Below are 16833 nucleotides of genomic sequence, written 5' to 3' on the forward strand. Positions count from 1 at the left end.
TTTTGATAACCATGTAAATCTCTCTACGACAAGGTGATGTTTATTTTCCCTATTTACCCCCCAAAAATGAAATGCTAATTACCTGCTAATGTGGCTCTCATAAAGAACTACAAATTGATCTGGACGAGACTGCCGAATCGGGGCAAAAGTAAGAATCTCTGGATTAACTATCAACTGTTAGTTAAATGTAGTAATGGATAATTTGGCTGCATTTCTTTAAATGGACAATTCTGGGAACTGTCTTGTGCAAGTTTTAAATTGACACAATACCTGTTAGGTGTCAGCTAGAGATGACGTGCAGGAGCTTGCAGGGATTTGTTGTTTTACATGATGTCTACGCCGATGTGAATTAGCATTTTAGAATCTGAGAGTAAATAGAGCCGACTATATTGATAAAATTAATCTTGTCGGCGAAAGATTGACAACGTTACACCAAGGTAAGCCTACATGAAATACAGCCCTTATTGTGTTTCTAAAAATCCTTTATGGGAAAAAAGAACAGTGGAAAAACTGTTTCCCTGTTTAACCGCTAGGTTTAATGGGTATTATTTTTTAATTTAACCTTTTGTGTCACAGATTTGCATTTACTATGTTACATCTTTGAGGCCAGGCTGACATATTAGACATTTCTTGGAATTATAGTTTCAAGAATTCATAAAAGTGAAAAGAGGAAAATAATTAATAATGTAAAAGAATGTGGGGGTCTGAAAGAAGCCACTGAAATGTTATATGAATGCAATGTGCTATTATAATAACATTCATGCTGAGTTTATTGGCTGGATAGAATGACAATTTCACATTCAGAATCACCAGTATGAAAATCCCCCAAAATATTATAGATTTTTCAGATCACATTTTTTTAAATCCCTTGCAGGACAAAAAAAGCAATTTTTCACTATGTTCTTTGCAGAACTGTGCAAATTGATAACGATACAAAACATGTCTAAAGTAACAAGTTATCTATTGCTACAACCACTAGAAGTAGGCCTTCAAATATTTCTCAGAACTACAAGTCATGAGACATGGGTTGTGTTCATTAGTGCACACCGTTTCCAAACGGAAAAGGACAACAAGGGCTACTTATAGGACCAGTGCTGGTAGATCTCTCTCTGTTTCAGTCTGTTCCCCCCCCCATTTGGTGCCTAATGAATACAACCCAGGTATGCAACTGATGAAACATAATACCATAAGAACAATTAATTATTAAACGATAGACTGATAAACATATAGCTCACCAACTTTTACATAAATTTCAAACAGCTTTTGAAAAACACACCCACAAGTCTTCTATCATCTAACTTTCATTGGTATAAAATTCACATCAAACAGAATTAAGTCAGGATATGCACTCACATTTGTCTGGTTACACATCAACACCTAAATGCTAGCCTGGTCCCAGATCCATTTCTGCTGTCTTGCCAACTCTGATGGTCATTCATATTGGAGCTGGCAAGACAGCACAAACAGATCTGGGACCATGCTAACTAAATGCACTAATGGTGTATAATTAGTCAGGTAGCCCATTGTAGTTTATGAAGACATACATTTCTGCAAGTGGTCAGTGCAATACCTTTCAATTATTTATATTATGTATAATTATTTATCAAAGTGCCATCAAATAATAAACACCTTATAATACATCTTCCTGAGAATCAAAATAAATACTTAAGATGTGGCTTTCCCTGGATGTATAATACCTGGGTTCACCTGGGTTCAAATACTAGGTGAAATTATTACAAATACTTCTAGCAGTGCTTGATCAAGCTTGCCTGGCTTAATGGAAGCAATAGAATAGATCCAAAACTATATTACATTACAAAGCAAACGCAGAAAAGTATTTGAAAAAAATTATAATAATATTAATAAATCAAATACTATTTGAACCCAGGTCTACAAAAGAGAGGTTGGGCACAAAGTGCTTTAGTCAACAACAAAAAACGTATGAGGTTAGAATGAGAAGCCCAGTTTCAAGTGTTTAGTTATTACAGTATAATCTTGAACAACAACAAAAATTGTCTACGTTCCAAATGACACCCTATTGCCTATATAGGGCCCTGGTCGAAAGTAGTGCACTATATAAGAAATAGGGTGCCATATGCACTCAAACAGCTCATCTTCTAAAGATTGATGTATAATATTTAAAAGGTTTCCCAAAATGGTCATTTTGGTAATTGATGGAAAAATCCAAAGTATCCTTTTCACACATTCTCCCACTGACATCAATGCATGACCTTTTGACTGAAAATCAGACTTAAATGGAAGTAATTTCATCAGTCTGAATGAATCTCCTCTTCTTCCTCCTCTTCTTCTTCCTCCTTGTCTTCCTGCCCTTCGGGACTGTAAAGTTCGTCTGCTGACTCACTCTGGTCGTGTACAGCCTCCTCTTCCTCACTCCTCATCTCCTCCTCAGCTTCTTCTTGCTCATCTCCATCACTGCTTTCGTCATCATCTTCGTCCTCCTCCTCTCCTCCGTTGTCCTCCTCTTCCCGGACTACGGGACCTGGTAGAAGACAAAACTGTTAAAGGTAGAATCCACATTTGGTGAAACTGTGCCACTGTTCGCCTCAGCGCCTCTTGTTATTGGTTTTGTTGATGAAACAGAGGAGCGTCCGACATCGTAGTTGAAGACATGTTGCAGTACATATTCTGCTGTTCTATCATGCATGCAATCAAGTCTGAGGAGAAAAGTGTTTGTGGTTCAAGTACATTCTTTAGGTTGGTTTATTTGTTGAACACACAAAAAAAGACAACTAAAAGACAAACAGTTCAGATAGAAAAAAACAATGTAAAAATAAATGTACATGTGAACCTGGAAACCCAAAGGGCTTTTGTAAAACCCAAGCAAAAATACAATTACATTTACATTTAAGTCATTTAGCAGACGCTCTTATCCAGAGCGACTTACAAATTGGTGCATTCACCTTATGACATCGAATTGAAGTCGGAAGTTTACATATACCTTAGCCAAATACATTTAAACTCAGTTTTTCACAATTCCTGACATTTAATCCAATTAAAATCCCCTGTTTTATGTCAGTTAGGATCACCACTTTATTTTAAGAATGTAAAATGTCAGAATAATAGTAGAGTGATTTATTTCAGCTTTTATTTATTTCATCACATTCCCAGTGGGTCAGAAGTTTACATACACTCAGTTAGTATTTGGTAGCATTGCCTTTCAAATGTTTAACTTGCGTCAAACGTTTCTTGTAGCCTTCCACAAGCTTCCCACAATAAGTTGGGTGAATTTTTGGCCCATTCCTCGTGACAGAGCTGGTGTAACTGAGTCAGGTTTGTAGGCCTCCTTGCTCACACACACTTTTTCAGTTCTGCCCACAAATTTTCTGTAGGATTGAGGTCATGGCTTTGTGATGGCCACTCCAATAACTTGACTTTGTTGTCCTTAAGCCATTTTGCCACAACTTTGGAATTATGCTTGGGGTCATTGTCCATTTGGAAGAACCATTTGCGACCAAGCGTTAATGTCACGCCTTAGAGAGACGTTTTATGTCTCTATTTGGTTAGGTCAGGGTGTGATTAGGGTGGGCATTCTATGTTTCCTATTTCTTTGTTTTTGGCCGAGTGTGGTTCCCAATCAGAGGCAGCTGTCTATCGTTGTCTCTGATTGGGAATCATGCTTAGGTAGCCTTTTTCCCACCTGTGTTTTGTGGGTAGTTATTTTCTGTTTAGTCTCTGTTACCTGACAGAACTGTTCGCTTTCGTTTTGTTACTTTGTTCAAGTGTTTTTTGATAATAAATAAAATCATGAGCACTTTTCACGCTGCGCTTTGGTCCACTCCTTCCGACGACAGGCGTAACAGTTAACTTCCTGACTGATGTCTTGATGTTGCTTCAATATATCCACATAATTTTCCATCCTCATGATGCCATGTATTTTGTGAAGTGCACCAGTCCCTCCTGCAGCAAAGCACCCCCACATGAATGCTTCTCGGTTGGGATGGTGTTCTTCAGCTTGCAAGCTTCCCCCTTTTTCCTCCAAAAATAATGATGGTCATTATGGCCAAACAGTTCTATTTTTGTTTCATCAGACCAGAGGACATTTCTCCAAAAAGTACGATCTTTATCCCCATGTGCAGTTGCAAATCGTAGTCTGGCTTTTTTTTTGCGGTTTTGGAGCAGTGGCTTCTTCCGTGCTGAGCTGCTTTTCAGGTTATGTTGATGTAGGACTCGTTTTACTGTGGATATAGATACTTTGTACCTGTTTCCTCCAGCATCTTCACAAAGTCCTTTGTTGTTGTTCCGGGATTGATTTGCACTTTTCGCACCAAAGTATGTTCATCTCTAGGAGACAGAACGCGTCTCCTTCCTGAGCGGTATGACGGCTGCGTGGTCCCATGGTGTTTATACTAGCGTACTATTGTTTGTACATGTGGACGTTGTACCTTCAGGCGTTTGGAAATTGCTCCCAAGAATTAACCAGACTTTTGGAGGTCTACAATTTTTTTTCTGAGGTCTTGGCTGATTTCTTTGGATTTTCCCATGATGTCATGCAAAGAGGCACTGAGTTTGAAGGTAGGCCTTGAAATACATCCACAGGTACACCTCCAATTGACTCAAATTATGTTAAGTAGCCTATCAGAAGCTTCTAAAGCCATGACATAATTTTATGACATTTTCCAAGCTGTTTAAAGGCACAGTCAACTTCGTGTATGTAAACTTCTGACCCACTGGAATTGTGATACAGTGGATTTTAAGTAAAATAATCTGTCTGTAAACAATTGTTGGAAAAATTACTTGTGTAATGCACAAAAGTAGATGTCCTAACCGACTTGCCAAAACTATAGTTTGTTAACAATAAATTTGTGGAGTGGTTGAAAAACGAGTTTTAATGACACCAACTTCAACTGTACATACATATGTGAACATGATACATTATCATTTCTGTGTGCCTTTGCCCACAAATTCAAAATCTATTCAAATTATTCAACACACCCTAGTTCCCTCTACCCTTTCTCACACACACCAGTCTGTTACTTACAGAGCTCGTTGATGAGGTGAGAGACGTGAGAGTGTACTTCAGTGAGGAAGTCTTCCTGTTTAGCCTCCATGGACTCGGCCAGGCCGTCTGAGTCCACGCAAGCGCATTCTGGGTGGAACAGAGGCTTCTTCAACTGCCTGCAGAAACTGGGACAAACACACACAAACACACTCGCATTAGCAATGGCACATCACCCATAGACAGGTGGAGAGAGACACACGCATTACAAATTAAATATCACCCATAGACAAAGCTCACACACACGGAAACGCGCACACACACGCACAAACACACTGCAAATGGTGCAACACCCATAGACAGTTGGAAACACACACACAACCCACTTACTTTTTGCTTGATGACTTGTACGCCTAAACAGCAAATCAGAGAAGCAAAGAATAACATCACCATCATTATTTTTGTGGGGGGGTTTTTTTGGGGGGGGTGTAGATCAGCTTTACTATTGCAGGGATTGTAGCTTCCATCAATGTAATTTTCTGCATCTTTTCCAATCCCCATCAAAAAAATTATAACATTTAGTTCATGAAAATAATCAAATAAAGCTACTTAGGAACAGCAGGAAGGTTTTAAAAAGAATGTTAAAGGCACATCCATTTGTCCATGTATATCAATTAATCCGCACACTGACCTCCAGGAAGCGGAAGGGGTCGTTCTCCTGGGCGAGGGTCTGGATGCCACTGTGGACATCCTGCAGACGGGACTGGTCCTGGACCGCCTTGGCTATGTTCCGCTGGATGCTAGGGCCACACTTGACCCCGTGGGAGCAGGAACATTCCCTGAGGGAGGTGAGGAAGCCCTCCAGGTGGACCTGTAACACCTCCCCCAAGGCTGTGACCCGCTGGTCTGAGTCCTCCAGGAACCTCTGCACAGAGAGAGGGAGAGGGTTGAGAGGTAGGTGTGTGTTTAACCAAAAACGAACTAATCAGTGATCAAAAGTTTCTTCTCATCTTCAGACATGAAAATGGATTATAAATATATATTTTTTAATACAACAAATTTAAATATACAGCTCTGTAAACAATACAAATACATGACATCTTACATTATGGAAAGGAGTGCTGATCAAGGATCAGGTGCGAACACCTGTCCATAATCATGTTCATTACAATCTTAAATGCAAAACTGATCCTAGACTGATCCTAGATAGGGCTGTTACGGTGAGCATATTACCGCCACATGGGTGGTCACAACTCTGTTGTTGCTGATGGTCATTAGTAGCCTACTAAACTTGCCAACTGCCTGATACTCAGCACTCTACTGTCCCTCTAATCACTCTGACATCAATGCAAATGTAATCGAAAATCTTTTCAAACACACTGAGCTCATGTTGCGCAACATTTCTATAGGCTATGCAATTGCGTGAGAACAGAGTGATGACCTCCATCAAAAATAGCAGGATCCCATCAGCTTTCTATAGGCTAGGCATACTATATTTATTTCTCAACTTTCCTAATATTAAGCACATTGCTTATATTTACAACAGGAGTATAGCTTACCTGGCTGGCATGAAAATGAACCACGTGAAAAGCGTCTTCCATTTGCTATTTAAGAGCATAGATGACATGTCTTTTTCCCCGCTGCCCCCATTTCGAGACAGGTGCATGATAATGGTCCATTCTAAATCAAAACTAATTTCACACTTATATGATTTAGTATATGTAAAGACAAGATTAAATCAAGAATAGTCTGCCAAAAAGTAAATGTGGACAGTTATTCTAATGTCTTCAATATGCACCTAGCCTGTGAGAAAGACCCGATCACGTGACGGGCATTGGCTAATAAGAATTGAGCAATCTGAGAGAGCCATGTGAGTGAGGTGCTTTGGAGCATGAAGCCTGGAGAAGGGAATTATAAATATTATATTCAGCACGAGGGCACAACGGCCCAAAAAGGCATGGGGGGGGGGTTAAATTTTTGGGGGGGGCATTACGGCCACACAAAGAGGATGCGGCCGGGAAATTTGAGGCATTATCAAGTGCTTGTTAAATTGTGAATGAGAGGCTGATTAAGTGTGTACAGCCTGAGCAATAAACAAAGCAGAGCTCATGCCTTTGATGCGACTTAGATTGTATTAAAAATCAAAACATATAGCCCAACGTTTGTAGAACAACTAAAGTTGCATAAATAATTCTAAATGAAGCATATAGGAGGAACGGTTTCTTTGTTAACCGCTCAACACAGAATAGCCCCATGTGCACACTCCTATTTTATTCAGCTATGTTCAACTGTATTTTTCACACTATAAAATAATGCCACGGAATTCTAAACAAATCTTGTCTGCTAAATGAACTAGTGTAGCCCACAGCCATATGGCATAGCCAGATCACGGCCTAACATAAAAACAACTCAGATTATGTTCTTCTGAAATAGACTTCATTTTCTTCAAAATCATTTTTCTTTAGACTAAAATAAATAATGGGTTTATTGTGATGGTGTAGGCTATATTAACTTTTTATGTAGATGTTCCAAAGTTCTGCATCATTGGCTTATAGGCTAAGCGTGGAAGCCAAGAGATGGGAAATGTGTTTATGTTAATTAACGGTCAATTACCGTGAGACCGGCAGTTATTTGCGTGACAACCTCAGGCTGCCCTCGTCCTAGACCAGCAATATCACCTTGTTCAGTCGTTCTTGTTCTTTCTGCTTCTGGAGATTTTTCTCTGCTTTGTTCAGCTTCCTGTCCACCTTCTGTAGCTGGTTCTCCAGAGAGCCCTGAGAACAGAGAGGGAGAGTGGGAGTTTGGGAGAGAGAGAGAAACAGAGGGAGAGAGTGGGTTTGAGGGAGGGGAGAGAGATTACATTCACTATGACAACAAGACTATAGTGAGGGTAAATGGTGAACTCAACTGGAAACGTCTCCCTTTTTCACATTGGTTCAGGCAAGTCACTTCAGGAAGCAGCTTGAACAATTCATTCAAACAGTGAGATCACATCATGTTTTGTCTCAGTCCCGAATGGCACCCTATTCCCATTATAGTGCATTACTTTTGACCAGAGCCCTATGGGATCTCTCTTCCCACTATTTAGGTTATAGGGTGACATTTGGGACTCACTCATTGTCTCTCATTCGCTCAACCATGTCAGACAACAGCAGTGACAATGACATTCACCTGTGTTCTAGACTCATCAATTGCCATTCTGTGGAGGCCTCGTCTAGAGTATAGAGGTGTGTTCTTTGTGTGTGTACCTTTTGTTTGATCGAAAGTGATAGGGAGTACATACTTCTTGTGTGCGAGTGTGTTCTAAGTGAGGGTCTTTCATTTTTAGAGTGCTTCATTTAGTCCTGTACATCCCCCTCCTGACCAGTAGACCAACAAACAGAGACCTCTTAACTCTACCACTCTTCCATAACGATATATAACCTAAACCAGGGGTGCAATTTTGGTTTTAGAAGTGGGGGTATGCAGTCAGGTAAACACTCCAACACGCTCAGAGGCGTCCGCATGGTCCTAAAGCACACATTTGCCTCAGACAAAAATGTGTGGGGTGGGGGCATGTCACCCCTGTCCCCAGTGAAAGTTGTGCCCGTGACTTAAACACACAGTGATTAACCTATTCACTGTTTTATAGGTTTTATAACTTTAGAGCTGTTTACCTTCAGATCTTTCATAGTGTTCTTCAGGGTCTTGATGGTGTGTCCGGCGTGGCCCCCCTCAATGGTACAGGCGTTGCAGACACACACCCGGTCGTCCATGCAGTAGTAGCGGTACATCTCATCGTGTTCGGGACACTTCCTCTTCCTCAGGTCCCCCAGGGGTTCAGTCAGGGGGTGCTCCCTAAACGCAGGCAGCTCCAGGTGGGGCTTCACGTGCTCCTGAAATGGACAAAATGAAGAAAAAGTTCATGTTTGTCTTGACTTACCTGCTGATTGAAAATGTAAAATAAAAACAAAGCTTAAAAATGTAAAAAAGACAGTGTTATGCACATCCAACACTTGAATGTGTTGAGAATACTGGTGCTGTGCAAAAAGAGTGCTTAGATAACGGAATAAGAATATTGGAACATTTCTGCTCCATAGTGCTTTACCATGGGTGAATTTGGAATTATGGATGCTGAAATTATGGATGCCTCCCAGATCTTTACCTGACACATGGACACCTCGCATTTCAGACACGTCTTGACCGCTACCTCTACCACCACTCCAGCCCCAGGTTCCCCTTTCCCTGCCTCGCTAGTGTCCCCTGGAGAGCAGTAGTCACACGGCACGGACACGGGGGTCTCGGCTGTTGTCGGGCTGCCGTCTGGTTGTTGTTGTCTTGACGATACTGCCTGGACATCATAGAGAAAGGAAGAGGAAGAGAGGTAGCGTGTTTGTTGGGTGGGGCCTATAGGCTATTAATCAGTAGAGCAGGCTATTGTAGAGATGAATACTCCTTAAACTAAGGTCATCAGAGTGATAGGCCTTAAAATTCATATAAACTTTTCTTTAGTTCTTTTAGCTACCGCTCCACAGCTAATGTGACCAGGGACCGTGTGTATCAAGCATCTCAGAGTAGGAGTGCTGATCTAGGATCAGGGCCCTCCTGTCCATGTAAAAGGCTAAACTTATCCTAAATCAATACTCCTCCACTGAGACACTTCATGAATACAGCCCCCAGACAGCACATACCTGTCCCCTGCAGCGGAAGTCGTCTGCGATGTTGGCGAGCTTAACGTTCTTCTGGGAGGCCGCGGAAATACACACATCGAAATGTAAATACAAAATGTAAGCAGAAAGAAAAACGGGGTCATAAAAAACAAACAGATTCATCAGTAATAAGGTCCTCAATCAGCTTTCTGAATTTCCCAGAGGCACCAAAACATCAAATGTAAGAACATTTCGAAGATTGTTCCACAAATATGGTTCAAGAAAACGAATAGCTGATTTACCAAGCTAACTCATGAGAGACCAAAGGAATTTCCAGAGTTAGACATCCCTGTGGTAACTCCTATGTCTAAAGTTTAGCAAGGAGGTTAGTAGCCAACAGTGGGACTTTTTGTTAAAAATACTTTATAAATGAAAACATAGCAATGTATCAACCTATATGACATCAAAGAAGGCCAACAAACGTTCTGGTAGAGAATACAATGATGAGTACTACAATTCTTGTCCATAATGTTAAAATGTGCTCTTAACATTCCTATTACATCATAATGACTATGATTTATAAGTTTCCACTATTGTAGAAGTGATGTGAAGATGAAGAGAGGTGGGTTGGGAATGCGAACTTGGCACGTACTGCAGTGTTCTTTCTGTCACACTATTTCCTGGAACATGTACATCTGCCACAAAATAATATGTAAAACATATTTAGTCATAGTAGATGGCTAACCCACTGATCCTGCTTTGTTGTAAACCCCTCAGGTCTAAATTCTGTATGTGTATTTTATACAACAGAATAATTGGTTTGTTCATTTGAATATGTCACAATGGGGGATAATCTTCCAAGTCTATGAAAAACATAGAAAATACAGTATTATAACAAATTGATCAGGGAACCATATTTTGTACCCTTGATATGGCTGTGGAGGAGTCCAGTAAGCTATACAGTCAGGAACTTTCATATTTTCGTTAGAAATACATGTATACCTTAATGCATTTACTGTGATACTGCTGCACAGTCTATATTTACTGTGATACTGCTGCACAGTTTACAGGAAAAAGGAACAAGGCACCATTTACAACCCTCCAACTCGGTTTCATTTACAGTGAAATGTAACTTAAGTTAACAATGACATGTTAATCATCACTTGCATCTAATCTGTCCAGGTCATCCAGTTTACCTTGGGAACCTGGCACAGAGACTAACTACATAGGGAAGAAAACATCAACCTGAACCGGTTTGAATGTGGGTGGCTCAACTGAAATTTGACTATAAAAAGGACACATCATCCAGGGTCAGCCATTGCATTACACGTACCAAGACAGGTAATAAAATAACAACCTACAATTATTAACCAGAAAATTCATGCAATACAAAGGTTGTACCTTTAGATTAACCTTATTTCAGATAAAAGTCATTGATTCTCTGAAGTTTTACAGATAATGTAACTGTGATATCATGCGTTCCAGATTCGGCTGGGAAAACATAGAACCGTCTTCAAACAGACAAAGGTAACGACAATGCCTATATTTTCCATTTTGTATTGGTATACATTTGTTTTGCCGAACTTCAGTGCTATAGCGCACTTGAAATGTAAAGGTAATTTGTGGTTGAGCGGACACATGCAGCATTTACTGTGAATGTAGTCTCCACGAACACGGGAACATTGCCTTTAAATTCAAATCATGCTGTAACGCAGAACTTCAGCATGACGGATTGAATTGAGCCATTAGTCAACAACATGCAGAATTATAAGATGATTGATTAACTTTACACTTGAGGTTATTGGCCTATATGGACAGGGCCAAATTTCTAACAGAATCAATGTATTTATTTATTTGAGATGGACAATGCACATCAATGCAAATCAATGAACTTTTCTGTAAATGTTCAAGATTTTTTCAGCTGGCTAGTTTTCAACTGTAGTCCCTGGGGATATATATATATAAACATTTAAGAAAGCTTCCTAAACATTTCACATAAACCCCCCCACAAAAATCCAGTCCTTAGATCATGGGTTCTCAAAGTAGGGTCCGAGGACCCCCAGGAGGTACTGCCTGGGTTCGGGCCAGATAGCAAGCATATAAAATATTTAAAAACATTTCTCTGCCCAATGACAAAATGTGTAGAATGGCAGGAAATTAGCTTGAAAACGGCAACATTTTCTCCCCAATGGCAAGAGGCAGGCCTTTAAAATGTTCCTTGCCTGGGCCCTAAAACATGGTTCGTCCGGCCATGCTCCTCCAAAGTCATATTAAAACTTCTTGTTAAAAAAGTTTAATTATATGTGAAAAAGAAAATACAAGAAAACAAAAAACCAAATAGAAAAAACAACAAACAAGCCAAAAAGTTAACAAGTATCTACAAACCTGCTACAAAGAACATTTTGTTGTCATTCTAAATATCCTGAATAATGGAAAGGAATATAGCGTTGTGTCTTGCGCAATAACATGTCGGACCGCTTATCTATGTGCTCAGTTGTAGACTCATGTCTAGCTACATTTCTCCAGTCCCATCCCTCAGCAGTTTACCAAAACAGCGGGAAGGTGAACGCTTTGTTGTTCAAACTCCAGGTTGTCCCTTTAATTGTAAAATTCTTAATATATGATGTAACGACAAACACAGCGATTACTGGATGGAAATAAAAGTAGTGTCTCACGATCCTTTACAAATCCATCAAGACAGCAACCATGAGAAAGTGTTTAAAGTTTTAAATAAACTCTTGAATTTGATTGAATGTATTTATGTTCCCCTGTTATATCTTAATGTAATAGCAATACAATGTTCAGATTATCATCAATGACTCACCAACAGCTCTAACAAGTTGTCCACCACAGGACATCCTGTATGCATAACCATGGTAACAATTGAAAGGGAACACTTTGGGGATTATGGGGAAATTATCAGAACAAAGGTGAGAACACAACAGATCACCTGAATCCAAACTTTACACTTTTGACTTTGTGCAGTTTACATTTACTGGTTCGTAGGGTTGGTTCCTGCATGTATCATCAAGTATCAATTTAGTTAAAACATATTTCTCAGAAAGTGATTAGCTCAATTGATAGCGAGTCACCGATTAGATTACTTCCCAATCAAAGTTTTAATAAAAAGTATTCTTGAATTAAGGTCAGAACTCAGCTTCTGAATGTCATGGAGACAAACCAAAATATACATAGTGGTAAGTGCATGGAAGGATTGCCTCATCAATTTCATGTAAAAATTATATGCATTAAAATCCCAGCTTTCTCATTTACAGCTTGTTTCTAGCCTAAAGCGTTTCCCACGGGGGACCAGTATGAACATTTATGCAATCACTACTGTAAGTCGCTCAGGATAAGAGCGTCTGCTAAATGACTGACATGTAAATGTAAAGGCCTCTGAGTTACGCATCGTTATAGATCGCTTTATATAAACAGGATCTTGAACAAGGGGTACGGCATAACCCCTCAATTCATCTTTCAGAACACATTGCATCCTATTGATTTACACAATTCCTCTCACACAGACACCAAATCTGCAAAAGTAACCCACATGGCTGGAAGAATAGGGGCATCTTCTTGTTGCTGAGGCGCTCCTGCATAAAACTTCTGTCAAATATATCCCATTAATAATTGTAAAGCGGAGACCAAGAACTTGTATAGTATGTTACAGTTCAGCCCCTGCCTTCCAATTTAGTGCTTATCAGTAACCAAACCTGCCATTTTGATCTTGTTTGAGTGTAAAGGGTTAATTAGTAGTAGTACTCAATGTGTCAGCAACTGTATCAGTTATACTGTGCAGATGAAGGACAAATGGAATATAAACAGTAGTTCTTTATACTGGTCATGTTTATGTATCTAAATCAGTTCAGATAGTACATACAGATCTGTACTATTAACCTGTTGGGCTATGTTCCTATTCTTTCCTACCATTTGCATTGAAAACTGAAGCAAAGCTAGTTAAGACCATGTTGAATATCTTGAATGAAAGCTCAACAGTTTTAATGAAACATCAAATACATTTCTAACAAACTCTTAATTTTCATTATAAATGTATATGATGTCAATCAGACATTTCAGCATAGATGAATGCAATATGAAGTAATTACTAATGGACACTTGAATAGCTGGATAGAGTAATAAAAAAATGCAATCCTTCTCTTCTCTACAGGATCTATCCACATTCACTTTTATTACAACTCCCGAATCTACAAACTACACAAAACTGGCATAGAAGAAAAACAGGCATCTACATTTTAAGCTGGGATAAAAACATTGTCATGGCCACCAGTAGAACACCAACCCTGCCTAATGCCTATGGTGGTAAAATTCCATACCAATGTGACTCCCTGTCACTTTTGGATGTCTTGTGGGAGAATGAGTTTGAGGGGGACACAATCAACCAAACAGATGCAGCCATGGCAGAGGTCAACTTTTACAAGGGAGCGCCACCTCAATGGCTGAACTTCTACCTGGCTGAACAAGAAGCAGCTGTGGATTCAACCTTCATAAAGAGGGATGGATACCATTCCTTAAAAAGGCTGATTCAAAGTAAGCGAAAAAGTCCTCGCAGCACTGCCATTGTCAAGCTTTTGCACCAGCCAAGCAGTGGGGGATCCACCCTAGCCATGCAGGTGCTCTGGGACCTGAGGAAAAAGCATAGGTGTGCAGTCTTAAAAGAGTCAACGGGGGCAAACAGCACCGCTATCGCCGGCCAAGTAATAACCCTTTTCAAGGCAGGAGATTCACAAAACACTGTGCTCCTCCTGCTTGAGGATGAGAACATGGCGGATTGCCTGATGAGAGAAATTGCAGAGAGAAAGATTACGTCAAAAGTTCCTGTACTCATCATGTTAAACTGTGTGCGTAAGTCTTTTATCGCGGAACAAGACGATCTAACAACCAGAACTTCAGTGATCCTTAGAAGACAGCTCTCTGAAGAAGAGAAAGACAAATTCATCAATAAGCTAGATGCGATCCGTAAGCGCTATGCAAACCAGCATACCAAGTTCCATGGTTTCAACATAATGTGTGGACATTTCAGTAAAACATACATCCAGGATAGTGTTAAGGCTTGTGTTAATAAACATTTGTTGAAGCCCCAAAACCTGCTCCTTCCATTTTTAGCATTGCTAAATTTCTACGTCCCTGGATCCTACCTTCTAGAGTCTGAATGTGCAGAATTCCCTGATGCAAGGTCTCAAGACTTTGGGAGTGGATTGCACCCTTTCAATGACCTCATAGTCACGTTCTCCGGACAAGAGAAAGACGATAAACGTGTCCGGATGAAGCATCCAATGATTGCTGATCAGTGTGTTAAGTTACTGGCTAAGTTCCGTGTGACCAGGGGTGGCACAACAAGAAACTTCTTGAAGTACTTTTTTAAGGCAGAGGTGCCGCAACATTTGGTGCCCGTCATCAAAGACATGCTAACTAAGAGGGAAATCACAGAAGCACTAGTGGACGAACAGCAGAACGCAGAAGAGGAAACACAGGATCCCTTTTCCAAACTGATTCAAGATATAAAGGAGTATGAAGGATTAGACATGTGTGAACACATTCTGAAAGAAGCAGTGGATAAATTTGGAACAAATCCTTTTTTCCCTCAAGCTCTAGCACGCCTCTACTACACTGAAATTAAAGACTACAAAAAAGCTGAAGATTGTGCTTTAAAGGCTAAAGAGAGGGCTCCCAACAATTCCTTCATCGCAGATACTCTTGGGCAAGTTCACAAGGGCAATTTAAGGAAGAAAATAGGACACACACCGTGTCCATCTACATGTGAGATTTTGGAAATAGCAGGAAAGGCTCTAATCGCTTTCAAAGAAGAGGAGAAGGCTGCAGAAAATGAACTGGAACTAGAATCAACTAATTTCAATGACAGGGGAAGCTTTGGCTATCTACAAGTGGCTAACTATCTTTTTGATGCACTCACAATGCGTGATAATAGGTGGAAAGACATTCTCACAGGGAAAAACAAAACTCCCTACGTAGTTGATGAGTTTCCCGGAGGAAAACTCAATAAGTATTTGTGTTTCATTGCACAACTCAAAGACGGAGTGAAGAAAAGGTATGAGTTCTTTGAAAAGTACCTGACTTACTCAAAGCCCAAAATAGGAAAAGAGGAACCAGGGTACTTCCATGATGATGTTATCAGTTGCTACCAGAAATACACTGGAATGATGCCAATCAGCTTTCCTGGACTGCTCTCGTGTCTTGATCGAAAGAAAATTGATCCTAACCTGCAGTGGATGGAACAGCACTACAGAACAATCAATGGTGAAAAAAGGTCAGATGCCCAAGCTACTCAAAACTACATTCTTGTCAACATCATCCTGAGCCAAAAGGGAGTAAGACGTGAAACGAGAACCATCCTTCTACAAACCTTACGAGACATGCTAAAGAGATATGTCAGGGAACAACAGATTGACCAACCCACTGAATTTCATCTCTTGGCTCTAATGTTGTTTTGGCCTGAGGGTGGGGCCACCCACGACTTTCCCTATGAACAAACAGTTGATCTCCTGAGAGGGTCCTTTGAGTGGGACCTCAGTAAGTACTTCCGCTTCAGGTACCTTGTTCCATTGTTCCTACTCGGAAAGGGTCAGGGTTTAAGCAGACTGGTCCACAAATCAAGAGTGGATATTCTGATCATGAATAACCTTTCCCCAAAGCAGAAGAACAGAAAACTGGGTAAACTGTGGAGCAGTGGAGAGATATGGGAACTTGAAGCAATCAAGAAATGTCTACTTAGGATCAGTGGGGTGGTCGAACAGTATGAAATATTCCTGAACGTTGCAGACAACAGAATCAAGATTTTCCCAGATCAAATGTCCAGCATTCGGAATCCTGGACCTGTTTCTTTCTTCCTTGGCTTCAACATCGGGGGACCAGTGGCCTTCAACATCAAGTATGAGGCCAAGTGAAACATTAACTTCTGAGAAAACCTCAAAGTCAGTCTTCCATGTTAGACATCCAAACAGTAGAGAGTCTAACCCACTGTATATATTTCAGCATCAACAAAATGGTGTAGAGATCTTTCCTGATTATACTTTGTTTACTTATTATACCTGTAACAAGCATGTGGCAGCATTTTGGTATTGTGAGACCAATGAGTCAAGACAAAATAAATAAAGTATGAGGAAGTTGTGAACAACGTGTTATTGTAATGTCTATGAAATGTTGACATGAATGTGTTTATACTGTATTATGTGATAACTATAGCACATGTAAAGCACTGCATTGAAAAAA

At 40.1% G+C, this 16833-nt stretch overlaps 2 protein-coding genes across 2 annotated transcripts; one reads left to right on the top strand and one right to left on the bottom strand.

Moving 5' to 3' along the window:
• Nucleotides 1–519: 519 nt before the first annotated feature.
• On the bottom strand, nucleotides 520–12460 carry LOC129835481 (E3 ubiquitin/ISG15 ligase TRIM25-like). The gene is made up of 9 exons (XM_055901119.1): nucleotides 12410–12460; nucleotides 9628–9678; nucleotides 9102–9287; nucleotides 8614–8832; nucleotides 7636–7731; nucleotides 5649–5882; nucleotides 5348–5370; nucleotides 5000–5145; nucleotides 520–2500 (listed from the first exon to the last, which is right to left on the bottom strand). The coding sequence occupies exons 1-9, from the start codon at nucleotides 12458–12460 to the stop codon at nucleotides 2271–2273; spliced, it is 1236 nt and encodes a 411-aa protein (XP_055757094.1). The 3' UTR covers nucleotides 520–2270.
• A 1402-nt stretch (nucleotides 12461–13862) lies between these two features.
• LOC129835482 (sterile alpha motif domain-containing protein 9-like) lies at nucleotides 13863–16718 on the top strand. The gene has a single exon (XM_055901120.1). It carries the CDS (start codon nucleotides 13863–13865, stop codon nucleotides 16506–16508), a length of 2646 nt encoding a protein of 881 aa, XP_055757095.1. The 3' UTR covers nucleotides 16509–16718.
• The last annotated feature ends 115 nt before the right edge of the window (nucleotides 16719–16833 follow it).

The sequence above is a fragment of the Salvelinus fontinalis genome, chromosome 36 (genome assembly GCF_029448725.1).
Source record: "Salvelinus fontinalis isolate EN_2023a chromosome 36, ASM2944872v1, whole genome shotgun sequence".
NCBI classification, from domain to species: Eukaryota; Metazoa; Chordata; class Actinopteri; order Salmoniformes; family Salmonidae; genus Salvelinus; species Salvelinus fontinalis.